This window comes from Rousettus aegyptiacus, unplaced genomic scaffold, assembly GCF_014176215.1.
Source record: "Rousettus aegyptiacus isolate mRouAeg1 unplaced genomic scaffold, mRouAeg1.p scaffold_m13_p_4, whole genome shotgun sequence".
Lineage (NCBI taxonomy): Eukaryota > Metazoa > Chordata > Mammalia > Chiroptera > Pteropodidae > Rousettus > Rousettus aegyptiacus.
The window spans coordinates 154015609-154031829 of NW_023416307.1; the positions used below are offsets into that span (position 1 = coordinate 154015609).

At 39.5% G+C, this 16221-nt stretch overlaps 1 protein-coding gene and 1 pseudogene across 5 annotated transcripts in view; one reads left to right on the forward strand and one right to left on the reverse strand.

Annotated features, from left to right (window-relative positions):
- Nucleotides 1-15809, reverse strand: part of SETD2 (SET domain containing 2, histone lysine methyltransferase) — a 102975-nt gene extending 87166 nt beyond the window's left edge. For 4 of the 5 annotated variants that reach the window (XR_001596450.2, XR_001596451.2, XM_016141386.2 and 1 more), the window contains exon 1: nucleotides 15552-15733. Coding sequence is in view for 3 of the 5 variants with exons in the window: in XM_016141386.2 (XP_015996872.1) it covers nucleotides 15552-15622 (71 nt within the window). In the remaining 2 variants the exon portion in view is untranslated. Of the gene's footprint in view, nucleotides 1-15551 lie in introns of all 5 variants that reach the window. The other variant, XM_016141388.2, reaches the window with a different exon arrangement.
- LOC118602519 lies at nucleotides 6885-7003 on the forward strand (annotated as a pseudogene).
- Nucleotides 15810-16221: the final 412 nt, after the last annotated feature.

Genomic DNA, 16221 nt, shown 5'->3' on the forward strand with positions numbered 1-16221 from the left:
TCCTATTCTACCAGCTGTCTTCCGCACTGGAGTGCCCACAAACTTGATCCCTGCTTGGCCTTCCTTTTCCTCCATCTACTCTCTTCCCATCTCATCCAGATTCTGGGCTTTAAGTATCACCTATAGACTGGTGACTCCCACATCTCCAAACCCAACCTCTCTCTGTATTTATTTACGAAACTGCTCAATGGACATCTCTACTTGGGTGTCTCCACACTGCTTTTTATCAAAGATCTGGAAACTGTAGGCAAAGCACTTTGGGATGAATATGGTAACCTGAACTTGTGCCAGTGGACTCGATAAACACATGCGGTATTTCTAACTTGCTTTAAGTCCACATTTTCAACTAGCGTAGCATCTCAGACATACAGAGAGCTCCTACTGATAGAGGCTAATGTATATAGATTAAATCGAGGAAAAAATAATCTGATAATAAAAACATGTTATTAAAATTGGTGTTTACAAGGCAAGGATATTCTCATAGAAAGTAATTTCATCTGATATATAAATACAGGTTAAAATAGCAGCTCTCTCCCACAATGCCATACCCATCGACTATCCTTTATTTTTAAAAAATTTATTATCCTGACAGTGATTAGCAAAATCCAATTAAGTTTCAAGTGTACAACGCAAGAGGAAGTCATATATATATATAACATATATATTATATATATTTTGCATTGTGTTCACCACCCATAGTTGGATTTCTTTCTATCGCCACATATTTGACCCTTATTATTTACCCTTTTACCCTTATTTACCTTCTCCCTTCCCCGCTTCCCTCTGGTAACCACTAGCCCACTGTCCATATCCATGAGTCTGCTGCTTTTAGATTTATATCTCACATATAAGAGATACCATGTGGTTTTCTAACTTTTCTGTCTGGCCCATTAACTATTCTTATACCCAAAAATAGCTGCAGCTTTATTTTAATATAGAGTGTCTATATAAGATAGTGAATAAAGCTAACTTATTTTTTTAAACAAGAAATCTCATACGTATCACTGTAGAGTTCCACGGTAAATGAGGAAAGGTAAGAATATCATCTCAAACGTTAACAATGTATGTATACCTGAAATGTGTTTCTAAATTTGTCTTTCAAATTAGTTTGCACAAACACTTGCATAAAGTGAACTATGTTCTCCTATTAAAGCAATCTGCTTCTTGCAAAACCCATAAATTGGGCTGTATGGTGATCTAATTTGAACATTTTAGAATCTGAGTTTTACTACTTGTATTCACTATTTTGAGTTAAATCTCTTAAATTATCCATTTTATTTTCCTCATTAGCAAAATATGGGGAGGGGACACCTACTACCAAATAACCTTCAAAAGACAGAAATGCATAAATAATGAAATTTGTTTTTAGTATTAGCCAATGAGTCACAACAAAGAGTTGAGGGCAAGTTCTTAGTGACCCGATTACATTATACTATTGTCCTAGAGCCCCCATTACTGGATCGCCATAACTATTATAAGCAGCTAACGGAATATTCTCCACTTTTAAGGTAATGGGTTAAATGTTTTACATACATTTAGCAGCTAGATGAGCCTCAAACCTGTGAAAGGTCTATTATTTGCATTCCCGTTTTACAAATGAAGAAACCTAAAGTCACAGCTAGTGAAGTAGCAAAGCCTACACGCTGACTGCAGAGCTATATTATATTATTAGCTAATACACAGAACTGGGAGCAAAGGGTAAAGAGTTGCAGAGAAACATATTTTAATTCAGTGGACTAGTAAATGTATCTCCTAGCAACAGAGGGGGTTGTATCATGAAAAAGAGTAACGACAGTGTTCACACTAGAGTTCTGATGATCATATTTATATTATGGAGGAAACTCCTAAACTGAATGTACAAAAATCACTGGAGTTCTTGTTTATCCAATTTAAGACTAGATTCTCCTATGAAAAAGATACTACACTGAAAGTAGTGTGGAGTATTGACTCCCAAGAGTCAATACTGAGAGATGTCTTATTACAGACAAACCACAGGATAGAAGCTCACCTAGTTAATGTTCAATAAGCTGCACCTACCCTGTATTTTACCATACTGAGTACTTACACCAGCCTCCAGTCTTACTCTTGCTTAACCACGTTCAACAGAAACATGAAAATAGATGGTGGTCAGTTCCTTCATGTGGTTATAGACTTTCAGGCAAATGAGCTCTTTAAAACTCATCTTCGAAATAAAAACAATGAAAGTAAAACATATGATGTAATTAAACCTAAACACATGAGAAAGGTGAGGTGCCTCTTTTTAAACACAAAGATGATAATTCAGGATGTCTTTCCTTCATAAATACCTGCTTACTTTGGTGTTAATATTGAAAATGCCTCTGAAAATAATTTTATTCTTTCATGTTTCACAAGCAGGTTTTTTTCTATTTTAAGTATAAATACAGAAAACATACATAGGTTGTGTTTTATTTTGGTAACACAATGAATACAGCAACTCAGAAAGTTTCTGGCATAACAAATTACCACCAGACCAAAATCAAAATACAAAAAAGGAATAAAACTGTTTTCTTGAGGAACAAAAGCTTAAATGCAATAAAAGACAGTCATCATTTATTTTCTGGTAGTTATGAAGAGTTTAAGCATTTCCCCGAAAAAGGGCAAATTAATGTTTGAGGTGCGGAAGAGAAGGTTTCAAGTCAACTAACACAAGTACAAGTGTAGGACAAAGACTGCATACTTAAAAAAATAAGCAAACCAACCCCGAAACAATTATTATTACAGGGCAAAGAAAATGACAATGCAGGATCATTGTGAATTACCATGCATTGAATATAGCACCATCACCACTTCATACAAGGAAAATAAGGTTCACATAAAATAAAAAGATTAGCCATGTGATAACAAAAGCCTGAAAATGGCCTGAATGTTCATCAATAGAGTGGTGAATAACCCTGGTACATCCACCATCCATTCAATGGAGCAGTATGTAGTAACAAAGATGTCCACATACTACTCTAGAATCACCTCCAGAATATATTATTAAGTGAAAAAAGCAAGACACAGAATGGTATGTTTAGTATGCTTATACATTATATTTTCAAAATGGAAAATGCAACTCAACCCAAATGAAACATAATGATTACATATTAAAGGAAACTGTAAGAAGAGAACAGCTATACATCTTTGAACATCCTTTTATTACATAACTTTGGAATGATGTGAAATGCTGCATTTTTTTAATGAGAAAGTAAAAAAATGATTTCTAGACATTCAAAAAATGAGAACTATCAAATTGGTGATGGCATAAATACATAAATGAAGTTAAACTAAACAAAACTATAATAGATTGACAGATCTGAAATCTGGTAATCTTATGATTATTTAGAGCTTGATATTTTTAAAAAATAAGTTAAGGACTGTGTATTAAGTAACATTAAAGAATTATTGCCAATTGCACTAGTGATAATGGTATTGTGGTTATTTTTTTTTAAAGCCTTTATCTCTTAGAGATATAAAGTATAAAATGATAGAATATCTGGAGTGCTTTAAAATACTCCAGAAATGACAAAGAATAGGGATAAAACCAGAAAGGCAAAATGTTAATAACTGTTGAAGCTGGATGAGTACACTGGGTGGGGGCAAGGGGATGTTCATTATACTATTCTCTCTTGTATGAATGTTTGAAATTTTCAAGAATAAAATTTTTTAATGTTTAATTGCAACATGAAAGAGGATAACAAATCCCCCAAACAAATAAACAAGAGACCATATGTGCACATGCAGTAGGCAGAGAGAGTTGGTGGTTAGAAGAAGTGTGTTGGCAAAATGCATGTACTCCAGTTAATACCTGATCACTCACCCCCACCCACCCACAATCACAGCCCATTTGCCTGGCTGTGGCTGAGCACTAATCCCCTGACCCAAGAAGAAGTAATGGCCATGATTCACTCATCTGATTTAGACTATTTCTACAGTTGCAAAAATTTCAGTCCCCAACAATAAACAAAAATATCACAGTGAATATGTTATGATGAAAAATATTTTCTATAAATTAATTTTTGCCAAATAGCATCAACACATAGTTCTACTTTAGGGTCATTAAATTTTAAAAGATGATGAAAATTTTTTTAAAAATCAAAAAACTGAGCAACAGTTAGATTTAAAACTGTTTTGTCTTTGAGAATATTAAAAGTCTGAATATTTAAATACATGTTCCACCCATCTGCCAATCTTTTATGATAAGACACCACAGTGCTAAATTTTCATTTCCTATGAAAATTATCTTTTGAGTTCTTGAGGTAAGCGTAAAAGCAACAGAGTACTCTGCATATAGTTTTGCAAATTAGGAATCTGGTTGCAATGTCCACTTCTAGATACCAAATTCCAGATATGTATGTAATAATTATATATAACATATAATAATAAAGCTAGTTAACCTATAAAACAGAATTTCATCAGAACTATCCCATGGGTTTTTTGTTTGTTTTATGTCTCAAACATCAAGTTATATTATACCAGAATTAAAGAAAGTACAATTGGTCCACAGCCCTAGCCATCAAGTTGCTAACCACTTTTAAAATATTCTAGTAATCACAGAGGGATGTTATCATCCATAGATAGCGCACTAGAAGAGGTCAAATGTTATGCTTTACAACAAAGAAATACTGCAAACTGACAAAGCAGATGTATCCCTTAAAGAAACAACAGAAAGTAAAAACAGAAGGACTATGATTTGGAAGTAACAACAATAGCTAATACCATATCCAAAAGTTAACCTAGGCAGCTGGTTTGCGTGCCTACTTCACACTAAAAGCACTGAAAATCAAAGCTGACACAGTGTAAACACCATTAACTACTATGATGAAAAAGAACTATATAGTTCATTCAGCCTCAGTTTTCTGTTCTAGGGCCTTTCAACTGTCTTCTGTCCTTAACGCATATCCCAATTTCTCTTCTATGTTTTCAAAACACCAGATTGGCAGGCATTACAGATAATACACAGGTTAAGAGTAAAAGCTTGAAAGTTTAGTCACCTAGACTTGGATATCACCTCCAATATTTTAACACATTTTAACCTATGTCAGCAAGAGAAGCAGTAATTGCAGAGACTATAAAACTAAAATAGTAGTGCTATATTTACTTCAAAGAGGATGAAAGAAAAATGTCTATTTAAAATCCTCTATATAGTGCCTGGCACGTAGTTAGAGCTCAAAAAATGTGACCCTAAATAGTAATTTGAATTACTATTTGTAAGATTATTTGATTAACAAGTCTACAATTAGAAAATAAACATAAATAGTAAGGGCCTTGCTCCTTGTTTTTTAATCCCCAGGTCTCCATATTGATAAGGCACACAGTAAATAATTTTGAACAAATGAGAAGTGGAGGTAGGAGATGAAAGGTAGAGAGATACTGAGAAGAATGGGAGAAATGTGGAGCAGGCACAGAGGGCAGAGGGAGTTAAACAACTGCAGTCTTCAGGCCAGTGCCAGCTGGCTAAGTTTGTTACATATCCGCAAGTACAGAAGTTAAGACAAAAGTTTGGAAACTTTTACAGCAATTTGACCTTGACTAGTGATCAGTAGGCTTATGTTTTTTAAGCTTTTTATTTTGAAATAAAAGATTGACAGAAATTGAAAAATATAGCACAAGGAGTCACTCTACTCTCCACCCAGCCCCTTCCAACAGTGACAACTTATATAGCTATGGTCCAATGTCGAAACCAGGAAACTGACATTGCTTTATTACTGTTAACCAGATTAGACCTTATTCCGTTTTTACCATTCCTTTTAACCTGCATTCATATTCATTTGTGTGTGTAGTTCTATGAAATTTTATTCCATGTTTAGATTTTTCACTTCATTTTTCTAGGAATTCATTTTTATTGTATGTTTTAAAAGTATCAGTCCATGGTAGACTAAAAAAAAAAAAAAAGAAAAGAAAAAAAAGAGCCTGGTCTTTCACCACAGATCAAGGAACACTAAACTAGAACATGCACAAATTAGCTTTATCCTATTTGGAACCCCTTATTTCTAAATAATTGATAATTGGATTTATTTTTCTCCTATGGGATAGGAGATAATCTTAAATTGAAGCACATACAGAAAGTCCCAACTTTTTGTATGTTAGGGTTTTACTGCTACCTATTAACATTCTATTCTTCACTTCTTAGTCTTTTACTCCTGTTGTACCCAAGAGATCAAGGTAAATGAAAGCCAGGATTTCATTGTTTATGCCTCCAGAAGAGTGCAACATGCGGGGAATAAGTAGACAGTGTGACCCTAAAAAACGTGAGGGGTGGGGTTCCAGAAACTTCACAATGCCTATCCAAAAATCTTCTTTTAGATTTCTTGTTCGCCTTCCCATATTCTTGAAAATACACTAGAATCATTCTTACCTGGAGCTCTGAGAAATTTTCTTTAAGCTCCTAGCCCACATTTTCTACACTCTTGTTTGTGAAAGTATGATTAGGACCTTGCAATCTACATTTCTCCTCTGACACTAATAGCATGTGCTGGAGGAAGACTGAAAGGCTGGAAGAGGGAATGTGCTCCTTTCTGTTAGTCACAGTTCCCATGTGTACTGACCCATCAGTCATCAATGCATTTCGCCCTGGTGTTGATGCTGGTTTCTACCTTTTTTCCACAATCCCAGACCAGCCTCACTGCAATTCCTCACAGACACCAGCACCAGTAGTCCAGTAACCACTTCCTCAGAGATCTCAGCTCCAGGGGGCCCTGCTCCAAGCTTCTAGGTTCTGGTAACCACACCTTCTTCCCTTTTTTTCTCCCAGCCTTTGGGTGAGTACAGCTACTTCCTGCCTTTCTCTGTTACCTCAGTGTCCCCTTTTCCATATTCTCAGTTCTCCAAAAACCAATTCCTTACATTAAATTATTTTCTTGACTGATACAGAAGAAAACAACCTGAGCAGTCACACCACCCCGAACAAGTCCGATCCCATCTGATCTCGGAAGCTAAACAGGGTCGGGCCTGGTTAGTACTTGGATGGGAGACCACCTAGGAAGACCAGGTGCTGTAGACGTAAAAAATAAAAAATAAGGGACTGTAAGCTGACAAGGTCCTTGCAATTTGTGAGGTCAACCAAGGATTGCCTTAAAAAATTAAATAAATAACCTGAAAACCTCTTTTCTTAAAAGCTTATACTTAAGGAGAAACATAAAATAGACATAATTACTCCAACCTAACTGTGATATTCATCGCTCTAATGCCAAGCTGGAGCGCAGACCACTCTAAAAGGTATAAAACTGGGGCGAGCCATGCTGTACTGAAAACTTAAGATTTTCACGTCACAATACCTACCTTCGATTTTTTTTAACCATTTAAAAAACGAAATCATTCTTAGTTCACAGGCTGTACTAAAACACGCAGGCAGGCTGGATTCAGCCCACTGGCCAATTGGCCAACCCCGGATCTAAATTGTGCCTCTTACAAAATCAAAATATTATATTCATTGATGGGCTCAAAAAAAATTACTTTAGTATACCTAGGCTTAAACTATAACTAACCTGAAACTTCACTGAAACAGGAGTGTGTCACCCTCAAACTTTCTTTTTAATGAAGACAAAAGAAAATTTACTAACAGAGAAATTTTAAAGTACAACCTAGGTTCTTTTTAAGTTATCTGCCAGCCTTGTATACCTTTTCTTCTACCTTTGTAGTACCATAAAATAAGCACTGGTTTTTAAATTAACTGTGAATAATACAAATTTATGAATCAGAGAATCATTAGGTTAGAGTATTAGCGATGTTCAACTTAAAATAACTCAGGTTAGCATAATAATGGTCCCATTTTCCAAACAATTATTTAAGGAGAGAAAAAACTACAAACATTCAAGCATGTTAATATGCAGCCTCTCCTGTTAATCCACAACCACTCTAATTCCCTAGTGTCATCAATGAGGAATGATATCTCCTTGGCATCTTATGCTCCCACAAATACATTCATTATTGCTACTTGTGAGCTCTGTCCACTTGTCCAAAAACCAAGAGTTCAGGTCCTAGGAGTGCCCTCAGACTACAAACTACCTCATCACCTGGACACAGCCTGCACTGGTAACAAAAGTAACACAAGCGGCATATAATAGTATGTATGACATGACAAAGACATAAAATAAGCATTACTACTCTCAACAAAAGGCATAAATTATCTATAGTGAAACAGATGAACTTTTTTGAGGTATAATGAAATATTTGTTAGAAATAGGTGAAAATGTACTCCTGAAGTTTTCCCCAAGGTAACTGTAATAGGTATACTCTTTAAGCTTAAGTTTACCTTGTCCATTGAAAAATAAAAACAAAACTTTTGTTGTATAATCATTCAGGAAACCAACTGTCACAACTACAAAAAGTATATCATAGTCTTTTTGGCAAATTAACAGCAGCTTGTATAAGAAAGTAGTTGAATATCAACACATTGAAACAGTGGCAGTTGAATATAAAATCAGTGTTTCCCCAGATATGGTACAGCTCACATGAATCAGAGAGACAATGAAACCACCAAGAAATATCTTGTGCTCACCTTTATTTGACTACTTTTCTTCCTTATTAGACAATAATAGCATCAGAGTATATTACATTGAGGCAGGAGCTGGAATCTGACTGTGACAGGCCATTTTTTTCAGCTATGCATATGCTAACTGCAAAATTTGTTAGCTATGTGCTTTTTGTGAAATGTATCCATTGCTTAATGTATTCTTATTTTTATCATTACTATTTTTCCATATAAACATTTTTAAAGATGTGTTTGCATGCATATGTATTGTTATAATCCTCCCACTATTAAGAAACTTTGGGTGGTTACTAATACAAGGCATCAACTAACAAAAGCTAACATTTCAATGGAGCCTATGCATTTATCCATTCTTTAACATGATTTAGACTTGTTTGGTTCTGTCACTAGGACCGCAGGGATTTTGTAGCTCCATATCCTAGAAAGTCCAAAGACGACGATAAATATGTTAGAGAGACTTACTCTTTTAAATGGAGGAATCCCAGTTACTGGTGGCTAGGGGTACACAGTAGTATGTGCTTAGTAAATGTTTCAGTTGGCTTGATTCTTCATAACTATCATCATTTTCACCACAGAAGCAGTACCATAAAAACTGTAGTTTACATTATAGAGTTGATACAGATATTTCAGTCTAGAATTGATAAATTAATAGAAGAGTTATATTTTTAAACAGGCAATTTTAGAAAGTCTTTGTGTGTGACCAAGATCATAACAAATGGATTTTGATACAAAGGGTTTTTGCAGCCATCTATATAATTTATGAAAAATCATGCTAGCTCTATATTAACACAAAACTCATAAAAATTTTAAACCTGGCATGCATCATCTGCCTACTAGAGAGTATATAATTTATAACTAGTCACCAAGAGGCCAAATATTAGACAAGATTCAAAATACAAGTTAGTCCATGGTTCTTCAAAGAGCTAACCATGAAGCAAATATTGGTGATTACTATACAGCACTCCCCAAAGAAAGGCTCTAACTGTACTTAGCAGGAAGTGGGCAGCAGGAAGGGCTATAGTCAGAAACCAGGTTTGCTCCAGGTTCTTGCAAGCCCACAGCAGGCTCCCAATAAGCAGACCTCCCAACAGCTTGCCAGCATGATCACACTCCCACCAACACCCACACACCATCCCAAGGATATTTTCACTTGTGAGATGTTAGCATCTGACAGAAAAAGCATTCTAAAAGCATCTATAGGAATTCGTACTAATTTTAAACTTCAATCTAAGTGACCAATGTATTTGGAAAAGACACTGAAACAAAAGTTAGCTTGATTACTGTATATTGGTTAGCTAAGAGACTGCTTCTTCTTAGGTAATATTATGAAACATTTAAGGGTAAAGGGTCATAATGGAACTGACTCGCAAATGGTTCAGCCAAAAATAAACAAACAGCTGTATGTGTGTGTGTGTATATATATATGTATATTTTTAATATAGAAAGATAAAGCAAACGTGGCAAAATTTCAATTACTAGTTAATGTAGAAGAAAAGTATATGGGAAGTCATTACATTATTCTTGCAACTTTGTCATTTTTTTCAAAAATAATTTTTTTCCCTAAAAAGTGGTTCTCAGAGGGAAAAAAGATTCTCAACCTGATTTTCAGAGAGTCTAGATGTAAATGGTTCAGTTTCCAATGTAAATTGTCTCTCAGGGTCTTAAAATAATCGCCCTTAGTGCATTACAAAATGAGGTACTCTGCAGTACTATGGAAGAATTAACAGAAACGATGAAGGGGGTCAACTTTTGATTCTTTAACCCAGGCTAGCCATCTTTTGCCATCTAGCACATCGCCATTCTAGCTTCTCTGCAAAAACTGACAATGCTCATGCAACACTGAATAGCAAGGTCAATATAAATTATTATAATATCTGTTAAAGAGTAAATCATAATGCATTTCCATTTTTTTAAGGGGAATAGATTTAATCAATCAATCACTACAGTAAAAGGTAGCAGAAAAAAAATTGGGGAGTAACAAAGTTCCACTAAGGAAATTAGTAAAGTATGATAGATAGACAGACAGACAGAGATACATAGATACATAGATAATATTACATGTATAAACTATGTCTTGGTAGTTTGAACATTTCTTAGGAAAACACAACTATATCAACGGTTGCTTGATATCTTGCTAAAGATATAATGTGTCAACAGAAGAATGGTCCTCCAAAAATATAGAAAAGGCAACAGCAAAGAGGGACCTGAATACTGGAGAAGTATACTCTAAGTATTAGGATAGTTCATCAAGCTTTCTGTACTCACCAGAACACCCTCTAGTAATATTATGGCCTCCTATGTACCTTAGTAGCCTAAAGAGGATAGAGAACCATACCTCAATCACTACAAAGCTATTTCTCTTACAACATAACAAAAATTTTGTTCACATATTGTCTGTAAAACTACTAAATATCTAAACCACATGGAATCTGGTGATCCCATTATAATACTTTCTCTTAGTTGGCTTCCTAGTGCATATCTATCTCCACTGTGGCTAAGGTAAATTATGAGAATTTTCAGAATTTGACTATCCTCCCAGCTTTATGTTTTATTTGATGCTGAAATATTTTTCCCAGTAAATAAACTTCTGCAAAATTTACCATGCTTTTCATATCATGGTGCCTTGTAAAGAAAGAACTGTTCTTTCTAGCTGCATCTTTACAACCAATACTAATCCTAATTCTTAAATCCTCATAAAACTCTTTGCAGAAAATACTATTATGATCACCACTTTATAAATAAGGACCCAAGGCACAGAGTTATAACAAAACTTGCCCAGGTTCATAACGCTATTAAATAAAAAAGGTAAGATTCTAAACCAGAAGTTATGGCTCCAGAGCCCAGAACTTTGACTTTATTTGTGCCTTGGGTCACTTTGACAGTCTGATGAACCCTGCAGATTCCTTCTCAGCTTAATATGCTTAAATGTATAAAGTAAAATACATGTGATTTACAAAGGAGATCAGTTACACTGGGGACAAAAAAAAAAACCCAAATGTGTGATATAGTAATATATGTACTTCTTAACAATCTAGTGGTGGATCTTCATATCTACTGTAATTTCAATGTAATGATGAACATAAACATTTTGAAATATCTACAATAACAATATAAAGACATCTGTGATTTCTACTAGTAGCAAAAATACATATGACGTTAACACTACTGTAGTCTACTATTTACATTAGTAATGAAAAGAAATGCTAACTTCTAGTTAGAGGTTAGTGAAGAAGTAATTTTCCCCCTAAGTTTATGGATGCCATCCATAGTAAGACCCCTACATTGCACACTACAACAATTCTCTTAACACTGCAGTTTAAAAGGACCCATCCTGGGTCCTTCTCTCTTTCCACACTGGGTTGCTTGGTGATCTCATCCAGTCTAGTGGCTTTGAATATCACCTAAATTGATGATGACAAATTTATCTAGTCCAGACCTTTCCCCTTAATTCCAGGCTTGGTATCAATTCAACCCGAATGTCTAACAGGCATTCCAAACTTTCATGTATAAAACTGAAGTAATCTATACCCTCAACTCGCTTTTCTCACAATCATCCCTATCTCAGTTGATAACAACTCCATCTTTCTATTGCTCAAACCTAAAACCTTGGATGCATCCTTGGCCCCTCTCTCACATGCCACATCTGATCTTATCAACAAATCATATTGGTTTGATCTTCAAAATATATCCAGAATTCAACTATTTCTCACTATCTCCTGTTACCATCTTGGTACAAGTCACCAGTCTCTCTCTCCTAGATGACTAACTTCCTTACAAGTCTCCCTTCTTCTACACTTGTTCCCTCCTGTAAACTGAGTGATCCTTCTAAAGCAGAAAGCAAACCATGTCACCCCTCTGTTGAAAGCTCCAGGAAAAGTTCTTAGAATAGCTCCACGAAGACTGTGAAATCTATACCCCACCCGGACTCAATCTACTATTACTCTTGTTTGTTCATTCCATTCTAGCCATACTGGGCAGAACTCACTAGGTCTGCCTCAGTGTTTTGGAACTATTCCCTCTACTTGGAATGCTTTCCCACGAGATATCAACATGGCTAACTCCCTCCCCACTAAGTCTTTGCCTATTTCTGTCTCAAGAAGTCCACCTTATTTTAAATTTCAACATCCCCAGAAATTCTGGATCCCCCCTGCCCTGCTCCATTTTTCAAAGCACTTACCTTTGAACATTCTGTATTATTTCTTGTTTATCACCCCTCACTAGTGAATGCCCACAAGGGCAAAATTTCTTTGTTTTGTCTACCCCCTAGTGTGCCTATTTTGGACACAAAATAGAAAGACATGCAAATTCAAAGAACAGCACTTCTATCACTGTAAAGTACTTGCCTGTCTCTAAAAGAGCTCACTGAAGACCGGCTCTAATTTGCAGTGTCCTCAACACCTGGCCCTGAGCCTGCCTAACAGCAGACACCTAATGCAGATACCCAGGTGATTACAGCCATTTTCGCCTGAAACACAATCCTATATGCAACAGAAAAAAAGCTAGGTCTTACAGCTGTGCCTGATTAAAGGGTGAGTACAAGACAAATATAGAACACCAGGTTCCAAGTTTTACTTCAAACTAAATTTACACATCGTGTCTCAATGTCTTCGTGTAACTAAGAACCATTTCAAACTATCTAAAGTCTAAAAAGGGCACTTGGTCTTTCCTTCCCCCAGACACATCACTCCCTCCCAAGCCCACCTAAACTTTTCATGCTTGACTTAATTTCCTAACTCTTAAGTTTTCCCTGATGACCCCAGCTAGAAGCACTTTCATGTGCCACAGTCTGTGCTGAGTGGTTTTCAAACATTATTCTCATTCAGTACTCCCAAAAGTTCTATATGGTTGCTACCGTTACACCTATTTCAGAGATGAGAAAACCCAAGCTTAGAGAGATGAAGTCACTTGTTCAAGGTTCAACCAGGTTCAAATCAATTTTTTTAAGCCTATACTAGACTGCTTTTCTCCTTCTAGTTGTATACATGCTCTTATATATACTACCTCACAGGGTTTGCTGTCACTTCAGTTTCCTAGGCATCAGTTTCTGCATCTGTAAAACAGGTGATATTGTTCAGGATGCCCACCAAGATCCCTTCCAGTTCTTACAGTATTATGACAGGAAACATTTTATAACTTTTTACAGTCCAGGCAGGTCACTACACACACAGTGACAAATTTCAGAACTTACTTAAGTCACTATTAGAAATCCAAGGCAATGGAGATAGAAAAGCAATGAAGAAAAACAAAACAAAACTCTAAGACCCATGTAAAACAATAAAACGTTCTTGATTCCTCTTCACTTACGTCTATCAAGATGCACTTGAGTCCATTTTCCCATATAGGATGAAAAATTACATTTTCCCCCAAAGAGTGTAATGATGTGATCCTTAAAGCATATGGCCTCCACCAAACAACCTGGAAAGGAACTGAAAGCAGGCACTTAGCCCATTCAAGGGCTACCATGTGATTTTGAACAGGACAAATGTTCAATAAGTTTATTGGACCATGACAGAATTTTTCTTTTTTTTAGGTCTTCCAAGTCCCAAACCAAAAGCCTGTATAACATGAGCTTTGTAATTCATTGTGCAGCAAATCAAAAACAATCTAAGGTACTGTTAACCTATAAGCAAGAAGCCATGAAAAGAGAAAGCCATGTTAAGAAAACTTACTAATGCAAACGAGAGTTGGGTTTTGTTTTAGAAAGGCAGAATAACTTTCTCTTTTTGTTCAGAGCTAACTTCTGTGTTGACACAGAACCTAAGAAATATCAAGTAAGATCCAGACATTTCTGGACCAAGATGGAAAAATTCGGCAAAGTGTTCAAAAATAAAGAGCCACAGCAGAACTAAGGTAAAATGTGTCCAAAGAGGAAATCTATTGGTATCACTCCGGTCATAAAAGTGACAGTTTCATTTGAAAGCCCTATCAATGTTAAGCGAGTCCCGTCGTAGATCTAGACTTCAACCAACGCCAGCGAATAAAGTTTAACAACAGCTTTGTAAAACAATAGTCTTGGGAGGGAGTAGGCAAAGAGGTGAATCCAGGCTCTGGAAAGGAAGCTCCCCGAGGTATCAGATACAGTAGCAGACACGACCGTTTACACAAACGTAAAAATGTCCTAGGTTGAAAAAATACAATTGGATGAAACTCTATTTGGGTTTTCTAGAATACTGTCTCTTTAGGGAATCCTCACACAATTCTCGGTTTTTAAGTCAGTCTTCACCAGGGATAGAAAGTTGTCCGTTTAGGGCGAGAGGTTCCTGTTACCAAGGAAGCAGGGTCCTTTCGAAAGTGCGCGGATCCCTTAAATCTGGACGAGGATGTGTGCCCCTCCGAAGGCTTTCACTTTCGAGGGGAAAAACAACCCCGGTGTCACCTCGACACCGGGGCCACACAAACCTCGCCACCATTACAAAACTGAAGTGCCAAAGGTGCCGAATCCGAAGCCGGAAGCACTGCGAGGCCGGGATCGCGTTCCAGCAGAAAAATACTCAAGCCGAGAGTGCAGCGCGGGCCCCTCCGCGGCCACGGGCCGAGCGACGCGCGCTAGGCCCTTCCGGTCCGAGCCGCCGTCGCCGGGAGGCCGAGCGACGGGTCGGGCTTCCACCCGAGCCCGGGGATTCGCGGCCTACCCTCGCCGGTGCCCTCTCGCCCAGTCCGGCAGCGGCGGCTCCTCTGACTCGCCACCTTCGCCTGCAGCGCGGCCTGAGCGCGCCGCGGGCAGCAGGAGGAGACCTCCGGGCCTCGGGCCGCCCGGGTCGCCGCGGACACAGCGGCGGCAGCGGAGGCCGAGGCCGTGGCCGCCCCTCCCCCATCGGCCGGGCCCAACCGCCGCTGCGACGCGAGCGGCGGCGCCAACGTCGGGCCCAACTGCCGGCCCCCGGCGGCCCTGGCGAGGCGGCGGCGCGGGCCTGCTCCCCACGCCGCCCGCGCCAGCCCACGGCGGGCCCGTTACTCCTCGCGCCGGGCCGCGCCGCGCCGCCGCCCGTCAGGACGCGTCGCCCCTCGGCTCGGGCTGAGGCGGCCGACGGCAGCGGGAGGCCGTGGAGCTGATACTTACTCAGGGGTCGGGTGCTCGGGGTCGTAGAAATCCCCCATCTTCGGCGGCGGCTGCGGCGGCAGCTGCTTCATCTGGAGCGGCTGGAGGTGGCGACGCGAGCCCCCTCCCCGCGGCAGGACGACGCGAGGGAGGGGAGGGGAGGGGAGGAGGCCGCTGGTCCGACCGCGGCGGCGGCGGCGGCGGCGGCGGCAGGGGCGGCCCGCGTCGCTTGCTCGCTCGCTCGCTCCCTCCCACCCTCCCTCCGGCGCCCGCCCGCTGCTCTCTCCCCCACACTCTCACTCGGGGAGCGACGCGCACCCCGCCCGCTTCGCAGCATCACAGGCCCGGCCCCTTAAAGAGACACGCACGGGCCGCGCGTCCGCCGCCGCCGCCGCCGCCGCCAGTCGGCGCGTCCGCAGCTGCCGGTCGTCCCCGGGCGGGCGCGGGCGGGGCTGGGCGCTGCGAGCCGCTTCCCCGAACAATAAGCCCCGGGCCCGGGGAGGCGGCGCCGCGACACCTCCCTCGGGCCCCTGCGGGCGTCCGGGGACCGAAGCGTGACCCGGCGCGCCCCAGCGTTTTTTGGCGGGCGACGGCGGGGCGAACCCGAGCCCACCGGGCACACTAGCCTTCCCGCCCCGCCACCCTCGAGGACCTGCCCTCCCGGAGCGCCGGCGTCCGCCGCGGCGCCGAG